Source organism: Ambystoma mexicanum, chromosome 7q, assembly GCF_040938575.1.
Source record: "Ambystoma mexicanum isolate Mex_15411 chromosome 7q, UKY_AmexF1_1, whole genome shotgun sequence".
NCBI lineage: Eukaryota > Metazoa > Chordata > Amphibia > Caudata > Ambystomatidae > Ambystoma > Ambystoma mexicanum.
In genome coordinates, this window is record NC_090941.1 from 18,008,848 (window position 1) to 18,022,488 (window position 13,641).

Consider the following 13,641-nt stretch of genomic DNA (forward strand, 5'->3'; position numbering starts at 1 on the left):
CATTTTCACTTTTAGTGTGCCACCATGGGCAATTTCTCGCTGTTTTATCTACGGGAGCGAGCTATCATGTGGTATTTTTCACTAACTTATATACGGTAGTGAACTATGTCCTGGGTCTCTATTTTTGCTGACTCATGTACCTTCAGCAAAAAAGACTATAACATACACAGTTATTTATAATTGCTCATACTGAATGACATTTGCTCATACAGAATGGCTGCAGCCAAATCTTATTTTTAGTTACCTTGAAAATGACAATTGCACTGTCTAAACATCTCCCCACATCATCAGCACTGTATTGGTAAATATAAAACACACCACCCGTGTGCTTTCAGATATTTTTGTGTATTATAAAAGTTGCATTTAAACACAATCTCACTCTTTATAGAAATAAATGAAATAGCACAGTAACACCATTATTTGTGATACACTGAAAAGAGAGTGGCGGAGACAAGAATTCAATTTGTAACATTAAACACGTGGGTAAAGCACAGGAATCTCCTTTCCTACACTGACTGAATATTTTCGTACACACTCAGCCCCCACACCTCAGCGAGATAATTACCAGGCTTATTCAGTATGTAACTTCTTTGGCTGGTCGCCTTCTGGAGGGATTTACCCAGCAAGGACAAGCATCTGCTGTCACTCAAACTGGGACTTGTTGACTGGAAAAGCCAGTCTCTGCAACCAAGTTGAATCTGCTTTAGGAATCAGGCATCCCCAGCTGTCAACCCCGTTCTTCTTCGAGCTGTGTCAAGATCGTCTCTGCCCAGCTCCTTTCTCGAGATTAACCAAAACAAAACTCTGGTTCCCTCCTACCAAAGGATCCTAACCAATAAAATTCTATCATGTCCTAACCACCCTCTGTACACAGTGGCTTGGATTATACAGTTGCAACTGTAACCAAACTGATTTCCTGCTTATTCGAAATCTTTGCTTCCTGCAGTTACTGTGAACAGAGCACAGAAAGGTAAAAGAAAAAAAAAACTTGAATGTGTGTTTAAAACTGATTTTCAGAGTAGGCCTCATTTTGCAGTGAAGACACATTCTTTTATTAATGAGTTATAATTATTAGTCTTGTTAGTGAGATTAGTTTGTTAATTACCAAATGTGTCTCTTGGAACATAAAAACATAGGCATTTCAGGTGAGAAATGGTGTGCATTTTGAAGGTACAGATGTGTGCTTTTAACTGTGAAAAATGTATTTGCATTTTATATGTAAAAATCGTTTTTGACTGAATAACCTGCCCTTACTTATATGTCCATGTTACACTGGCAACACATAGCTTGAAACAACTGCATCATAGCAATGCAGCAAACCCATGCAGTGGCGCTGCATAAAAATGCTCAATAACACATGTCTTGCTGTACCACATTATATCAATGCACCAAACCCATGCAGTGGCGCTGCACTTCAAAAAAAAACATGCTATACATTGATCCTGTGCAATGGTGCTGTACTCTGTACTCCCAAAACACGCTAAACAATCCTACACAGCCTGGCACAAATAAAGTGGACAAAGTATTTGAGACCCAGGGCCTCATTACGAGGTTGGAAGCAGCCATGTAGCTATTAGCTCCATGGCTGCCTCCAAATCCCTACCGACTTCGCCCTGGTGAATGGAGCAATTACCGGTCCATTCCAAGGTTGGCGGGACCGGTAGGTCATTCCGCATTCACCAGGGCCCTTCCCCATTCCCATTGAGGGGAAGGCGCTAATTGTGGTACCGTTATTAGCTCCAGAGTCCCTTTGCGGGTCCCGTCCTTAACGCCTGGAAAAACCAGGCGTTAAGGGAGGACCAGCAAAGGGAACTCGTAGTAGGGCGGTAAGGGATTACCGGCACCGGTGCCCTTACTGGTGCCGGTAATCCCTTACCCGTAATGAGGCCCCCAGTCTTGTTTTAAAATCACATAAAATCGAAATTGCTATACGTTTTACTGGACTAACTGAAACAGTTTAGGCTGAGATGGCACTGTGCATAAGCTTTCAAAATCCTAAAGTATGTAATATCCCAACACTGCTGAAGTTGGGAATGATTTTCAATGGGTGCAAGTATATTTCTCTTTGTATCCAAGATGTACTGTCCTGAAGATACAGGAGCTATTTTAGGATTGATATCCTTGCACACCTTTTCCTTTTTATATGTAAATTGTATGTCCACACTGAGGTTTTTTTTTCTTTCTTTGATTTCTCGTGTGCCCACCAGCTAATTAAGAAATCTATGGGACATTGACAGCGTATGCATTTCACAATCTCTATATAACATCAATGCTTGGATTTTGTAAGAACAATTTCTTTGAGAGATTGTATAATATCATGTTCAAATCTTAGTAACACCGGTCCATCTGTAAAATACATGACAATTAATTGCCAGTTAACAACTAATGGTAACAATTCGGAATATATATGACACAGTTGCCATCTGCAGTATTGTGTGTTTCTGTTGAAGTGAGTGAGCTCGCTCTGATTGTATTGCATGTATGTCCGCAATGAAGAAACGCAAGGGGTACTCTGGGCAGCCATTTGCTATTGCCATTGACTGTGTTGTTTTTGTAGATGTCCTGTTTCTTAGTGCAACGCAAAATCGTTGAGGGTCATTCGAGACAGAGAGCTCTGGGGGAAGTGGATGTAAGGCAAAAGTGCTTATAACAGCCTGCACAAACATACTTCTGTTTCCCTCTAAATGGTGTACTTACCCCATTGTTCACACTGCACATTTCCTATTTATTTGCTAGCCTGCACAAAGAAGCCATCCTTGATTTGCCCGCTTCTTAGTGTCAAAATCTATTTGAAGTGACTCGTGAGGAAAGCTGCAATAAGGAGAATCGTGCTCAGCTTGGCAACAGGCAGACAGTGATGGCATTTCCATTGTATCTTTGGAATCACATTAACATGGCGTCCTCGTCTCATTTTGCAGGCCTTCAGGAGAGAGGTGAAAGCTAAAGAACCGGTTACCATGAGTGCCCTGGAGATGGTGCGGACTTTTCTGGCGGATCAGCCTTTGGAGGGCCTGGAGAAGCTCTACCAGGAGCCCAGAGGTAATTGGATGTGGTGCTGTAATAACATATTGATGGAAGGATCAGTGATGATGGAGCGATCCATAAATTCCCACTGTCAGGGCCGCTCCCGCACGCTTCACACAGAGTTGCTGTATCTCAAATATTGAACTTAAAATAGCACTGCGCAAAGCATTGTGGACTTGAGCAAAACATGCTGTCTTCGATTTAGACTGTCATTTAGCATGCACAAAGGGAAGAAAGGCGCATTCTTCGTTTCTCTGGTCAACATAGAATCAACGCATTGTGGGTAAATCTCATACAGGTTGAGTTGAGAAAAGTGATTGTTGCATCCTGTGACCAAAGTCCGGTTCCCTGATTGACAAAGCAGACCTGTAACCCAGTTACTCTCGCATATCATGTATATTGTATTTGCTTCCTAAAATAAAAGTACTTTGGCAAGAAGCAGAGTTTGAAGGGCATGCTGATGGCTGTAGCATTCCCCTTTCTGTGTGAATTACAAACCTTGACCAAACTAATATAACGTGTGTACATCACAAACTGGCAGACAGATATATACCATTGTTTGGCAGGGTGAGGGGGCTCAGGGGTGTGGGGGTGTGTTGGGGGCACAGGAATACGGAACTTTCTTGGTTTGGTCGGAATCAGTCTGTTATTTTTTTTTAAGCAAGCTTAGAGTTGGGCACGCTAAAGCTCAAAAACATTTTTTATATTTCTCCCATGATGCTTTGATACAGACTTTGTTAAAGGAACATTATGGTTAAGTTGCGCTAATAAAAACCTATCAAATTCAATGAAAAAAACTGTTAAAGGGATTATAGTTACTTTGCACTAATAAAAACATATCCATATTATGGTTACAAGTCAAATCGAAAAACCCCAGAAATTCGCCAGTTATGGTAAGATAAGCAACTATAACTCGTGCCACCACCGTGCACTGCTAAGACTTACACCCGTGACATGAAAGATGACATCACAAATGTCATTGATGACATCACATGACTTGTTCCGTATATGTTGTTCCATGACATATCTAGGCCAGGTGGTTTTCTTCACTGACAGTCAGAAACAGAAAATTCAAAAGGTACTGTATTTGCAGACATTCCCTTCTCATATGTTCTTGCAGTACTTTCCTTAGAGTTCAGTTGCATCTTGTAATCCATATGCATAGGGGAAGAAGCAGGCCTGAAACACAGCTATAATTTCTGTACATCAAGATAACTATTTAGGTTATGAACAGTTTCTGATGATAGTGCTTCTCTTTGGGTTACTTTATATTCCCTCTATATGCCACAGATGTGTATGCATTGTGGTCTCTTCATGTTTTGCTTGTAGCAGTACAAGTGTGCAGGAAGTGATGCGTTATTAGCTAGTCATTACATTTTGAACAGTATGCAAAAGTCTGATACGGAAGCATTGACCATTCTACTATCCAACATTGCAACATTATAAATATTGCACCTCTATGGTGCATGCTACAGGAAATGCCTATGTTTCTGTATGAGTATGTTGTACTACACGAACACTCCAATGGAATATTGTTTATGTCAGTACATTCTTTAGTGAAGTACGTAGTTCATAATACGTCTCGCAATCACCCCTCACACTTTTTTGCCAACATGATACTCACAGCCCCTTGTGGGGACTTTTCATGAAAAGTAACTGCACATGTGATGTCATCAGTAATGTCATCCATGGCATTTGTGATGTCATCTTTTGTGCCATGGGTGTTAGTTTTAGCAGTGCACAGTGGTGGCACAAGATATGGTTGTTTAGCTTACCTTAACTGGCGAATTTCTGGGGGTTTTCGATTTTACTTATAACCATAATATGGATAGGTTTTTATTGGTGCAAAGTAACTATAACGTCCCTTTAACAAAGTTTTTGCACTGAATTTGAGAATTTGATAGATATTTATTAGCGCAACTGAACCGTAACGTCCCTTTAAGAAAGTTTTTTCACTGTTTTTTGTATGTTTTTACCAGGATACCCCTAATTTGTATTAATGTACCATACAACATACTGAGCCCCCTGGTCCCATGCTGATAACCACAAGGTCTGCGGACTGTGCGACTGTTTGTGGATGCCGGGCAGCATCCACACTGCCCAAAAGCTCAGGGGTTGTCTTACATTGTTGTAGCATGCAGCAAAGACACAAAGAGCAAAACGTAAGTGAATTATAAAGAAAAATGTAGGTCTACAAACTCTGTACTTATAAAAGCAGCAGTGCAATTGCATAGGGTATGCAACATAATGGAATGCACCAAGAAGAAAAATAACCTGTGCTTCCAACAGTATTACCTCAGTGCTGCTTTACAGATAAACTGAAAAGCAACTGTCAGCAGGAGCAGTCCAAAGTAGTGACAGCACAACCGTATTAGAAAGTGGTAAGTACATAATATTTCTTCCTATAACTGCAGTTTGTTCTGAGTACATGAGTAGTAAAAGGTTTTTTTAAAAGTTTTTTATTTTTACACATAAATAGCAAGCACCATGTAGTGGTTTGAAGAGAATTTCCCCCTTGATGAAATGATTGAATGGTATACAATGCAGTTTGAAAAGTAAGAGAATTAATACACATTGCTTCACATGTAACTGAAACATGTTTTTTTGTTTAACAGTATATACTGGAAATGAAGGGAATGGCCGGAAGCACCAGCTACTACACAAGTGCATGAGCACATAGAATCCCAAACTGACAATACGGCCAATGAACTAGTGAGACTGGGGGCAAAAATAGACCAATTGAATGACAGTTTTGCAGATTTAAAGCTACTTTTTCAAAGGCATATAATGGACAATATAAAGTACCACTGTCCCACTTGCACCAATACCCCTCCCCCCTGTCCCAACCTGTCTCACAAATCCTCTATAAGCAAAGACGTTAAGATGAGACCTCAATCCCTTCCTCCCCTGATGACCAGCCTATGCAAACCCCCAATTCCCCTGTATATGTTTCCATTTCTGCTACCCCTTCCCTTTCCTAATTGTGTGTATCTGTGTGTGTAAATAAAGTTCTATGTGTATACTTTTGCTATGTGTGTTTGTGTTTTCTTTTTTAAAAGCCCTGTTAAGGGTCCGCGGACAGCATGAGTGTCTGGCCTGTCCGCAATGAAAATGGAGGTGTCCGCAGGACTCTGCTCCTGTCCGGCATGTCCGCAAAGGTGTGATGTACCTTTAATTAGTTCGGGGGACCCCACCCCTGTACTACGGACAGCTGGACACATGCGAATCACATTCCCTGTATCCTACAGACAACGTGCCTGTCCGGCATGTCAGCAAAGCAGTGATGTACTTTAATAAGTTGGAGCCCAGCCCTGTCTCGCGGACACCTGGGGGCATGAGCATCTCGTCCCTCGGGTCGTATGAACTACGAGCCTGTCCGGCATGTCCACAAAGCAGTGACATACTTTAATTAGTTCAGGGAGCCCACCCATGTCCATCGGACACCAGGGCACATGCGCATCTCGTCCCCCAGGTCCTACGATCAACAAGCCTGGCCAACATGTCTGCAAAGCAGTGACATACTTTAATTAGTTTGGGGAGCCCACCCATGTCCGGTGGTCACCTGGGCACATGCGTATCACACCCCTGGTTCATATGAACACTGCTCCTGTTCAGAACTGTCCGCCGCACTTGTGTTGCACTTTTAATTAGTTTGGGGAGCCCAACCCTGTCCGTAGGACACCTAGGCACATGCGCACAACGGATCCCGCACAATAGGTGTCCTACGGACAGCCGTCCCATTTGTGAACCATGTGACTGCACCCACGGTGCGCATTGCCCTTATTCGCAAACAGGGTCTGGGTACCCGAACAGCAAAAAAGTACTTTTTGGGCCAACCCAATGTGTTTTACTGTGAAACGTCACCACTGCAGAGGTCCCAGACCATGCCCCTGGCGACCTGGACACTTTTTGGAACTTTTTGAGCCCAGCTTGGGATGCAAAGTGTCCGCAAAGTGTGTGACTGTCCGCGCAGCACTCCCCATCACTCCCCAGTTCTGCTCCTCATTCTGTTTCTGGATTTCTTGAACAGAGCACTCTTCCAGATTGGTGGTTTGCTGCCTTACTGCTCCACATTGCTGGTTTGCTGCAGTACTGCTCCACATTGCTGATTGATGCATTGCTGAACTCCTGAATTGATTCCTGAATAATGGCATCCACTGCTGTTACATCTGCTGCCTCTGCCTCAGCACCACCCCCACTACCTCCACCATCACCACCTTTCCAAGGACCTGGGGAGGGGAACAGGCATGAGGATGCAGAGGGGGAAAATGAAGATGATGAGGATGAGGTAGTGGAAGTCCCTGCTACCAGCTGCCGATGTAAGTCTTGGGTGTGGAGGCTTTTTTCCACCATTGGGGTTGGGGGGTAGCCAAGGCTCAAGCAGCCAAGGTTCGCTGAAATGAGTGCCACATGGTAATCAGTCGTGGCAAACCTGGGCTGTACAGTTATGGCACCACCTCCATGCGGCGACACCTGAGATCCAGCCACAAAGCAGCAGTTTGGAGGGTCGTCCACTTCGAACAGGGTAGTAAGTTGAGTTCCAATGCAGCATCCTCAACATCTGCTCCTGTCACCAAAGGGACACTCCTGTGGGGCTGCAGATCCCTGACTCAGTCTCGCAGGCCATACACACCCGCAGTAGATCTTTACCTTTCAAAAGTCACTGTTTTGTGTGTGTACTACAATGTAGTACTCTTCAGGGGTGAGCAGTTCCATTCCAGAGTGGTTTCGAGGCTGCAGTCCGGGACCACGAAGGAAAGTGCCCCCTACCTTGAGGAGGCCCACCCAACATGTTCCTCTTTCCATCTGCCCCTTCCAAAACCTCCTTTTCCTTCCCTCCCTTGTGTGTCGTGTTTAAAAAATTCCCCAAAGTCACACACACAAAAAATAATGGCTCTTTTCAGAGCCACCTTTCACAGTTTAAAAATAGAAGTGCCAATTAAATGGTGCCGGCCCGTGCCTAGTCCACGGAGTCCACGGAGAATGCGGTTGATCCAGGAACTACCACGGGTTTCAAAAATCTCGTAACACTGGGGCGGCTCTTGCTCCCTTTCTACTTCACTCTTTGAGGCACTCTCTCATTGGCTACAAGTAGGCAGTCCCACAACCATCCATTAATCACATCCAAGATCTCTACATCTAACTCTATCAACTCAGTACAACCCTGCAGATGTACTGTTCAACAATCAGAGCACAGGTCTCCTATGATTCTCAAGCACCTGCATCCAAAAGTACTGTAAAACTCTCCAAGATTTCTACTTCCAGGTTCATCCACATCTACATCCATCAACACAAACTACAGGTATGCATATGTTTTGTAATGCACACAGAAAATGAAAACTGCATGTATATTACCAAAGCATAGCAAGTACACAGGACGCATACATATGAACAGGGTCCCTGCTACTTGCTCTGCATGACCTACTCAGTAATCATACTCTCATTTGTCCCATTTCCTCAGATCAACTGACAGTCACTTATAATGCTGTTTGCTTTCAAAGTTTTCTTCTACTGCCTACTAGCATAACAGCTGCAAAACCACATATTTCAATTTCAGCACCACTGCCTGTGATTTCTTTTAAATAAAAAACACATTGGGAACATTTACACAGCACATTCAAGTGCCAGATCCTATGTGAAATGCCCAGAATGCACACACAAAAGGCAAACTGCATGTATGTTAGGAAAGCATGGCAAGTACATACAGTGCACAATTGACAAAATGCACCATTGGGAAGAAAGCAAAGCAATGCATGTGTACATTGGAAACAGTGCTATCTGTAAATTTGGATAAATACATGAAACAACAGAAAAGGGTTTCTGCACTCATGTAGCAAGCATCTATGTGTGAGAACAAAAGTCCACCCACTGTAACATTCTCCTATCCAATCCGTACATCTGTCTGCCCCTTTTCTCACCCTACTATGACTTGGACTAATACATTTACAAAGCAAGTAGTGCAACATCTCACACACTTCAAAAGTGCAGCCCCATATGGCACAGTTATCACTGTAGCACTGGTCCCCATACCAACAATGCTGATACTCCCAAGTCCCCACTCGTATGCAGTGCTGTACAATTACACACACACACACACAAACTCTTCATGCCAACAAATCCTCCTTCAATCTAAAATAATGTGTTCTCCTACTGCTATTACTGTACCATTAACACACATACCAATTAACTTCCTTCTTTTGCAATTGCAGTGAAGAACCGCCTCCTTAAAGCCTGTGACGTCTCCTGGAAGATAAAACCCAGAAGAAACCTACTCTTCACATCCAACAAAGTAACTGCAGTACTGTAGTAGTGTTCTGCCTGTTACTCAGACAGTGCAGTGTTGGTGTATTGTACCCTAGACAATTCTATCCAACCCCACAGCGCACGCTTCACGGTTACTCATTGCACCATGCCAGGTCCATTGTTTGTATTGTTTTCAGAACACCAGTATGATAATACCCACTAGTTTTATAAAAACATTCTAATGTCCTTACTTCTTCAAGCACATTACACTGTCATACACACTGATGCAAACCTTTCCCACAGGAACACACACACATACCAGTACAACCTTCCCAACCAAACGTAACAGCCCTTTGCACAATCACACTCCTCTATGTATACCTACCCTCACATTCAGACACTCATGCACAGTACACACAAATACATTGCACAACTTCCAAACCCACACTTTCCTTTTTTCTCCAACAGACACAAGAGAATGCCTACCAAAAAGCAACTCTGTAGAAAACAATGCAGACATAGAGCAGATAAAACTGAAACCATGCAAAATAGCCATCCACCACGAGCAGACTTTGTACGAAAAGTTCAAACAAAACAGCTAGTACAGTCACTGAGCAAAACAGAACCAGGTAGCAGGAAAAAACGTGTGACTTCTCTTCGAAAATGTAAAACTAAAAGTAAATGTATGAAGAAGAATGCAACTACCAGTAGTGCTATCACTACATCTACCAACGTTAACATAGCCACAAGTAAGCATTCCAAAAAATACATTTTACAAAACAATTTCTACCATAGAATCCCTCAGAACCTTCTAAAAAAATAGGGGAGAAATCACGCTCAACCCTTAAATCTTACTGCAGAAAACAGATCCTGGAAGCTCTCGTAGACAGAGCAATGCTCCTCAAAAGGAAATTATTTATATTAATTTTAAACAGAATGAAACCACTAACAAAATTAATTAGTAAAATACAAAAATTACTTCACAAAATATGCACTATCAACTTAGATACCTTTGTAAATGTCTGTGCAAGTGAATGAATTCACAGAACAAGCACAGAGCCATAGTTCAATGAAGACGCATGCATACAAGAGCAAACAAACCCAATTGCCATAGCAGTGGCCAAGGGTATGAAAAGGAAGACAGTACCATTATGGCAGAAGAAATGCTGATTGCAAAAATATCTCCAACATACTTACAATCAACTCTCCATTTCATCAAACCAATCTGTCCGTTCTACAAATGTCTGTGCACCTCAATGTGTAATGTACAAATAAAATAATTCAAATCATTGTGGCAGTTCCTCAATAAGTATGTGAAAGCCAAAGTCAAAGACTTCTAGATCCTTCTACAGCCTCCAATATTTTAGACCACTATATAATTCACTCACTGCACTCCAAAGACACCATAGACGATGCACTAGAAACATATCAAATGCAGCAACCCAAAGGATCTCCAATCAGCATATGGGAAAAAAATGTAGAAGCACAAGCCTTTCCTCTACTCTCTCCTACTGGAAAAGGTGGAAGGTATGATGAAAGATTCACACAAATAACAGCAACAGAATACCGCTCTTTACGAATGTATTCTGAAGACCCCAGATTCAGACAAAACGTTGAATACATATTCCACCTCCTCTTGGAAAGTAAACTAGCAACTCTACGTTATGGAGTTGCACACGCATTGAAAACAGGTTCCAATTTTTTAAACATGTTTGCTACACAGTTTCTTCAAAAGGACCAAGAGAAAGATTAAGTTTTACAGTCAAGTATTACAAATCTCTTGCAAACATGTGTGGTACGAAAGAATACTGTTTCCAACATTGCACAGATGTACGGTGTATGCTGCATCCATGGCCCACCCACATGGTTTGTCACTTTCAGTTGTGCAGAGTGTGCATGGGAAGACTTCCCCGATTTCCTACGCATAGCAAACAAAACATAGCAGGGATAGACATGAAAACACCAGGAGAACGCTGCTCTCTTGACCCTGTAAATGTGTCAAGGTACTTCATGACCGGTTTATTGCCATGCTGCACTTCTTCTGTAATAAAAACAATTCCTCCGCTCTGGGAAGTGCAACACTTCTTTTGGAGAAAAGAATATCAACCCAGAGGAGCACCACACATCCACATGCTTTTGTGGATTGAAGATGCTCCTAAATTTGGTCAGTACAGTGATTGCACTGTTTTGCAGTTCATTCACAAATATGTCACTTGCAAACTCCCTTCAGAAAGTGCACATATTGACCAACATGGACAGATTTTGCAGTTTCAAAGACACAAATGTGGCAAGTATTGTCGGTGCAGATATAAAAACAAAGGCAAATACTGCATGAAATATTGCTTTGGTTTCCCTAGACCAGTTTCAGCAAAAGGACAAGTAAACAGCTTGATGTCTTCTTTTAGACACAGTGGGAAAGGCAAATCGCTTAAGAACATATACTGCATTAAAAGAACCGAAGCATCAAAGTACATCAATTATTACAATGCAATCATTGCCCTCCTCTGCAATGCAAACATAGATGTGCAGTACATTGCAGACAATTCCACTGCAATTGCACTATATGACGCAGCCTACTTAACCAAAGCTGAGAAAACAGAGCTGAAAGACCTATGGGATGGCATATCATCTGACGAAACAGTGTCGCAAAAACGACACAGCTTTGGCAAAAAATGCACCCCCATAGAGAATGTGGTTGCTACGAAGCCACAGACCATTTAACTGGCACAGCCTTGCATGGGAAATCTGAAAAAAACATATTCTGGCTAAGTCTTGGTCTTGCTGCATCCAGAAAAAGAGTTCTCAAATCGTACCAAGCCATAGAAACAGTAGCCAAAAATGATCCCAAGAGCCAGAACATTTTGAAAAACAATGTATTGGACACATACTACCCAAACAGGCGTACTGCTTTGGAAACCATGTGTCACTATACCACATAGCCCAATACTTATCATATAAAAAAATATTAAACCATATGAGAAAAAAGGTAAATCCATAGTCAACATTTTTGAAGGCTATGGAGCTACTTAGAGTTTTGCATCAAATGAAAATGTTCTTTATAGATGAGATGAGCTTGGTCTTCAACCTAATGTTGGCTTTGATTCATCTCAGATTGCAAGAGGTCCTTAAAACAGACTACGAAGAACTCTTTGGAGGAAAACACATTATTGTTTTCAGAGATTGTCTTCAATAAACACCAATGAAAGGTGAACCTATTTTTAAAACCTTAGGACACAAACTGTGCCGTAACACACTTGGCAGCAGAATAACTGAAAACATGCATCAGTCTGCAGATCTCACCTATGCTAACATTTTGAAAAGCATTTGGATTGGTGTGCTTTCTAAGGAAGCACAGTCTATCTTAAATAGCAAACGCATCCATGAGCTATATGGGCATAACACATCTGCTACTGATGTCATGGAACAATTAGCACACAAAAATATAAAATGTATGCCCTTAATTCCAACCCTAGCAAGCTGTGCACAATTCAATGAAACAATGTTGAAAAAAGAAATTCAACTAATAGTGCAAATTTACTCCACAAACAAACTGGATATTCATGGTATGACAATACCTATGTGTCAACAAGCCACAGAACGACTAAATAGCTTAGAAAACTCTATCTCCAACACAGCTGGTTTGGAGAAAATGTTAACATTGTGTTTAAATTGTAGAGTAATGCTAAAGCATAACCTTGACATGGAGCATGGTTTAGTTAATGAAGCACTTGGTACAGTTTTTGGCTTCCAGACATACCCACGTGACAACAGCATTCAGTTTGTCAACATCCTCTTTGACAAACTTTCAGAAGTTAAAAGGGTAGGATGCTAAACAGCCCGATTAATTCTTTCCAAAGACATGTATGTACGCAGAGAACAGTTTTCGCTGTCTCTTGCATACATAGTTACTACTCATGAATCACAAGGCCTAACCCTAGATCAACCATTGATTGACATTGGCAGCACAGTCTTTAAAGAGGGCATGAGTTATGTAGCACTGTCACTCTTAAGTATACCTGAAGGACTATATCTAGTCAATGTTGATGCAAGAAAAGTCAAGGCTGATATTCCTTGCATTGTATAGTACAACCGACTACGTGCACTCTACACCCCATCTCAAAATGTACCCTGTTCCTCAAAAAGGCAAACTTTGTAAAAGAAAACTAGTGCAAACACAATTTATATATGATCTCCCAAAATTACCACCAAAGAAATTGAAAGCAGCTACTACTCCATCAATTATCACAACCACAGAAGGATGTACTGAAAGGCAAATGCATACCCAACTGCACAAACGAGGAGAAGTACCTCTTCAAAAAAACACATGGACTTCCATCAAATGACTCAGACACAGAACTGTCTGGTCTATTCAAA

The 13,641-nt window shown here is 41.8% G+C and overlaps 1 protein-coding gene across 11 annotated transcripts in view; it reads left to right on the forward strand.

Moving 5' to 3' along the window:
* Nucleotides 1–13,641, forward strand: part of DMD (dystrophin) — a 7,616,828-nt gene that overhangs the window by 5,997,986 nt on the left and 1,605,201 nt on the right. For all 11 annotated transcript variants that reach the window (XM_069639082.1, XM_069639084.1, XM_069639079.1 and 8 more), the window contains one exon: nucleotides 2,919–3,039. In XM_069639082.1, the coding sequence (XP_069495183.1) occupies nucleotides 2,919–3,039 (121 nt within the window). The remainder of the gene's footprint in view (nucleotides 1–2,918; nucleotides 3,040–13,641) is intronic.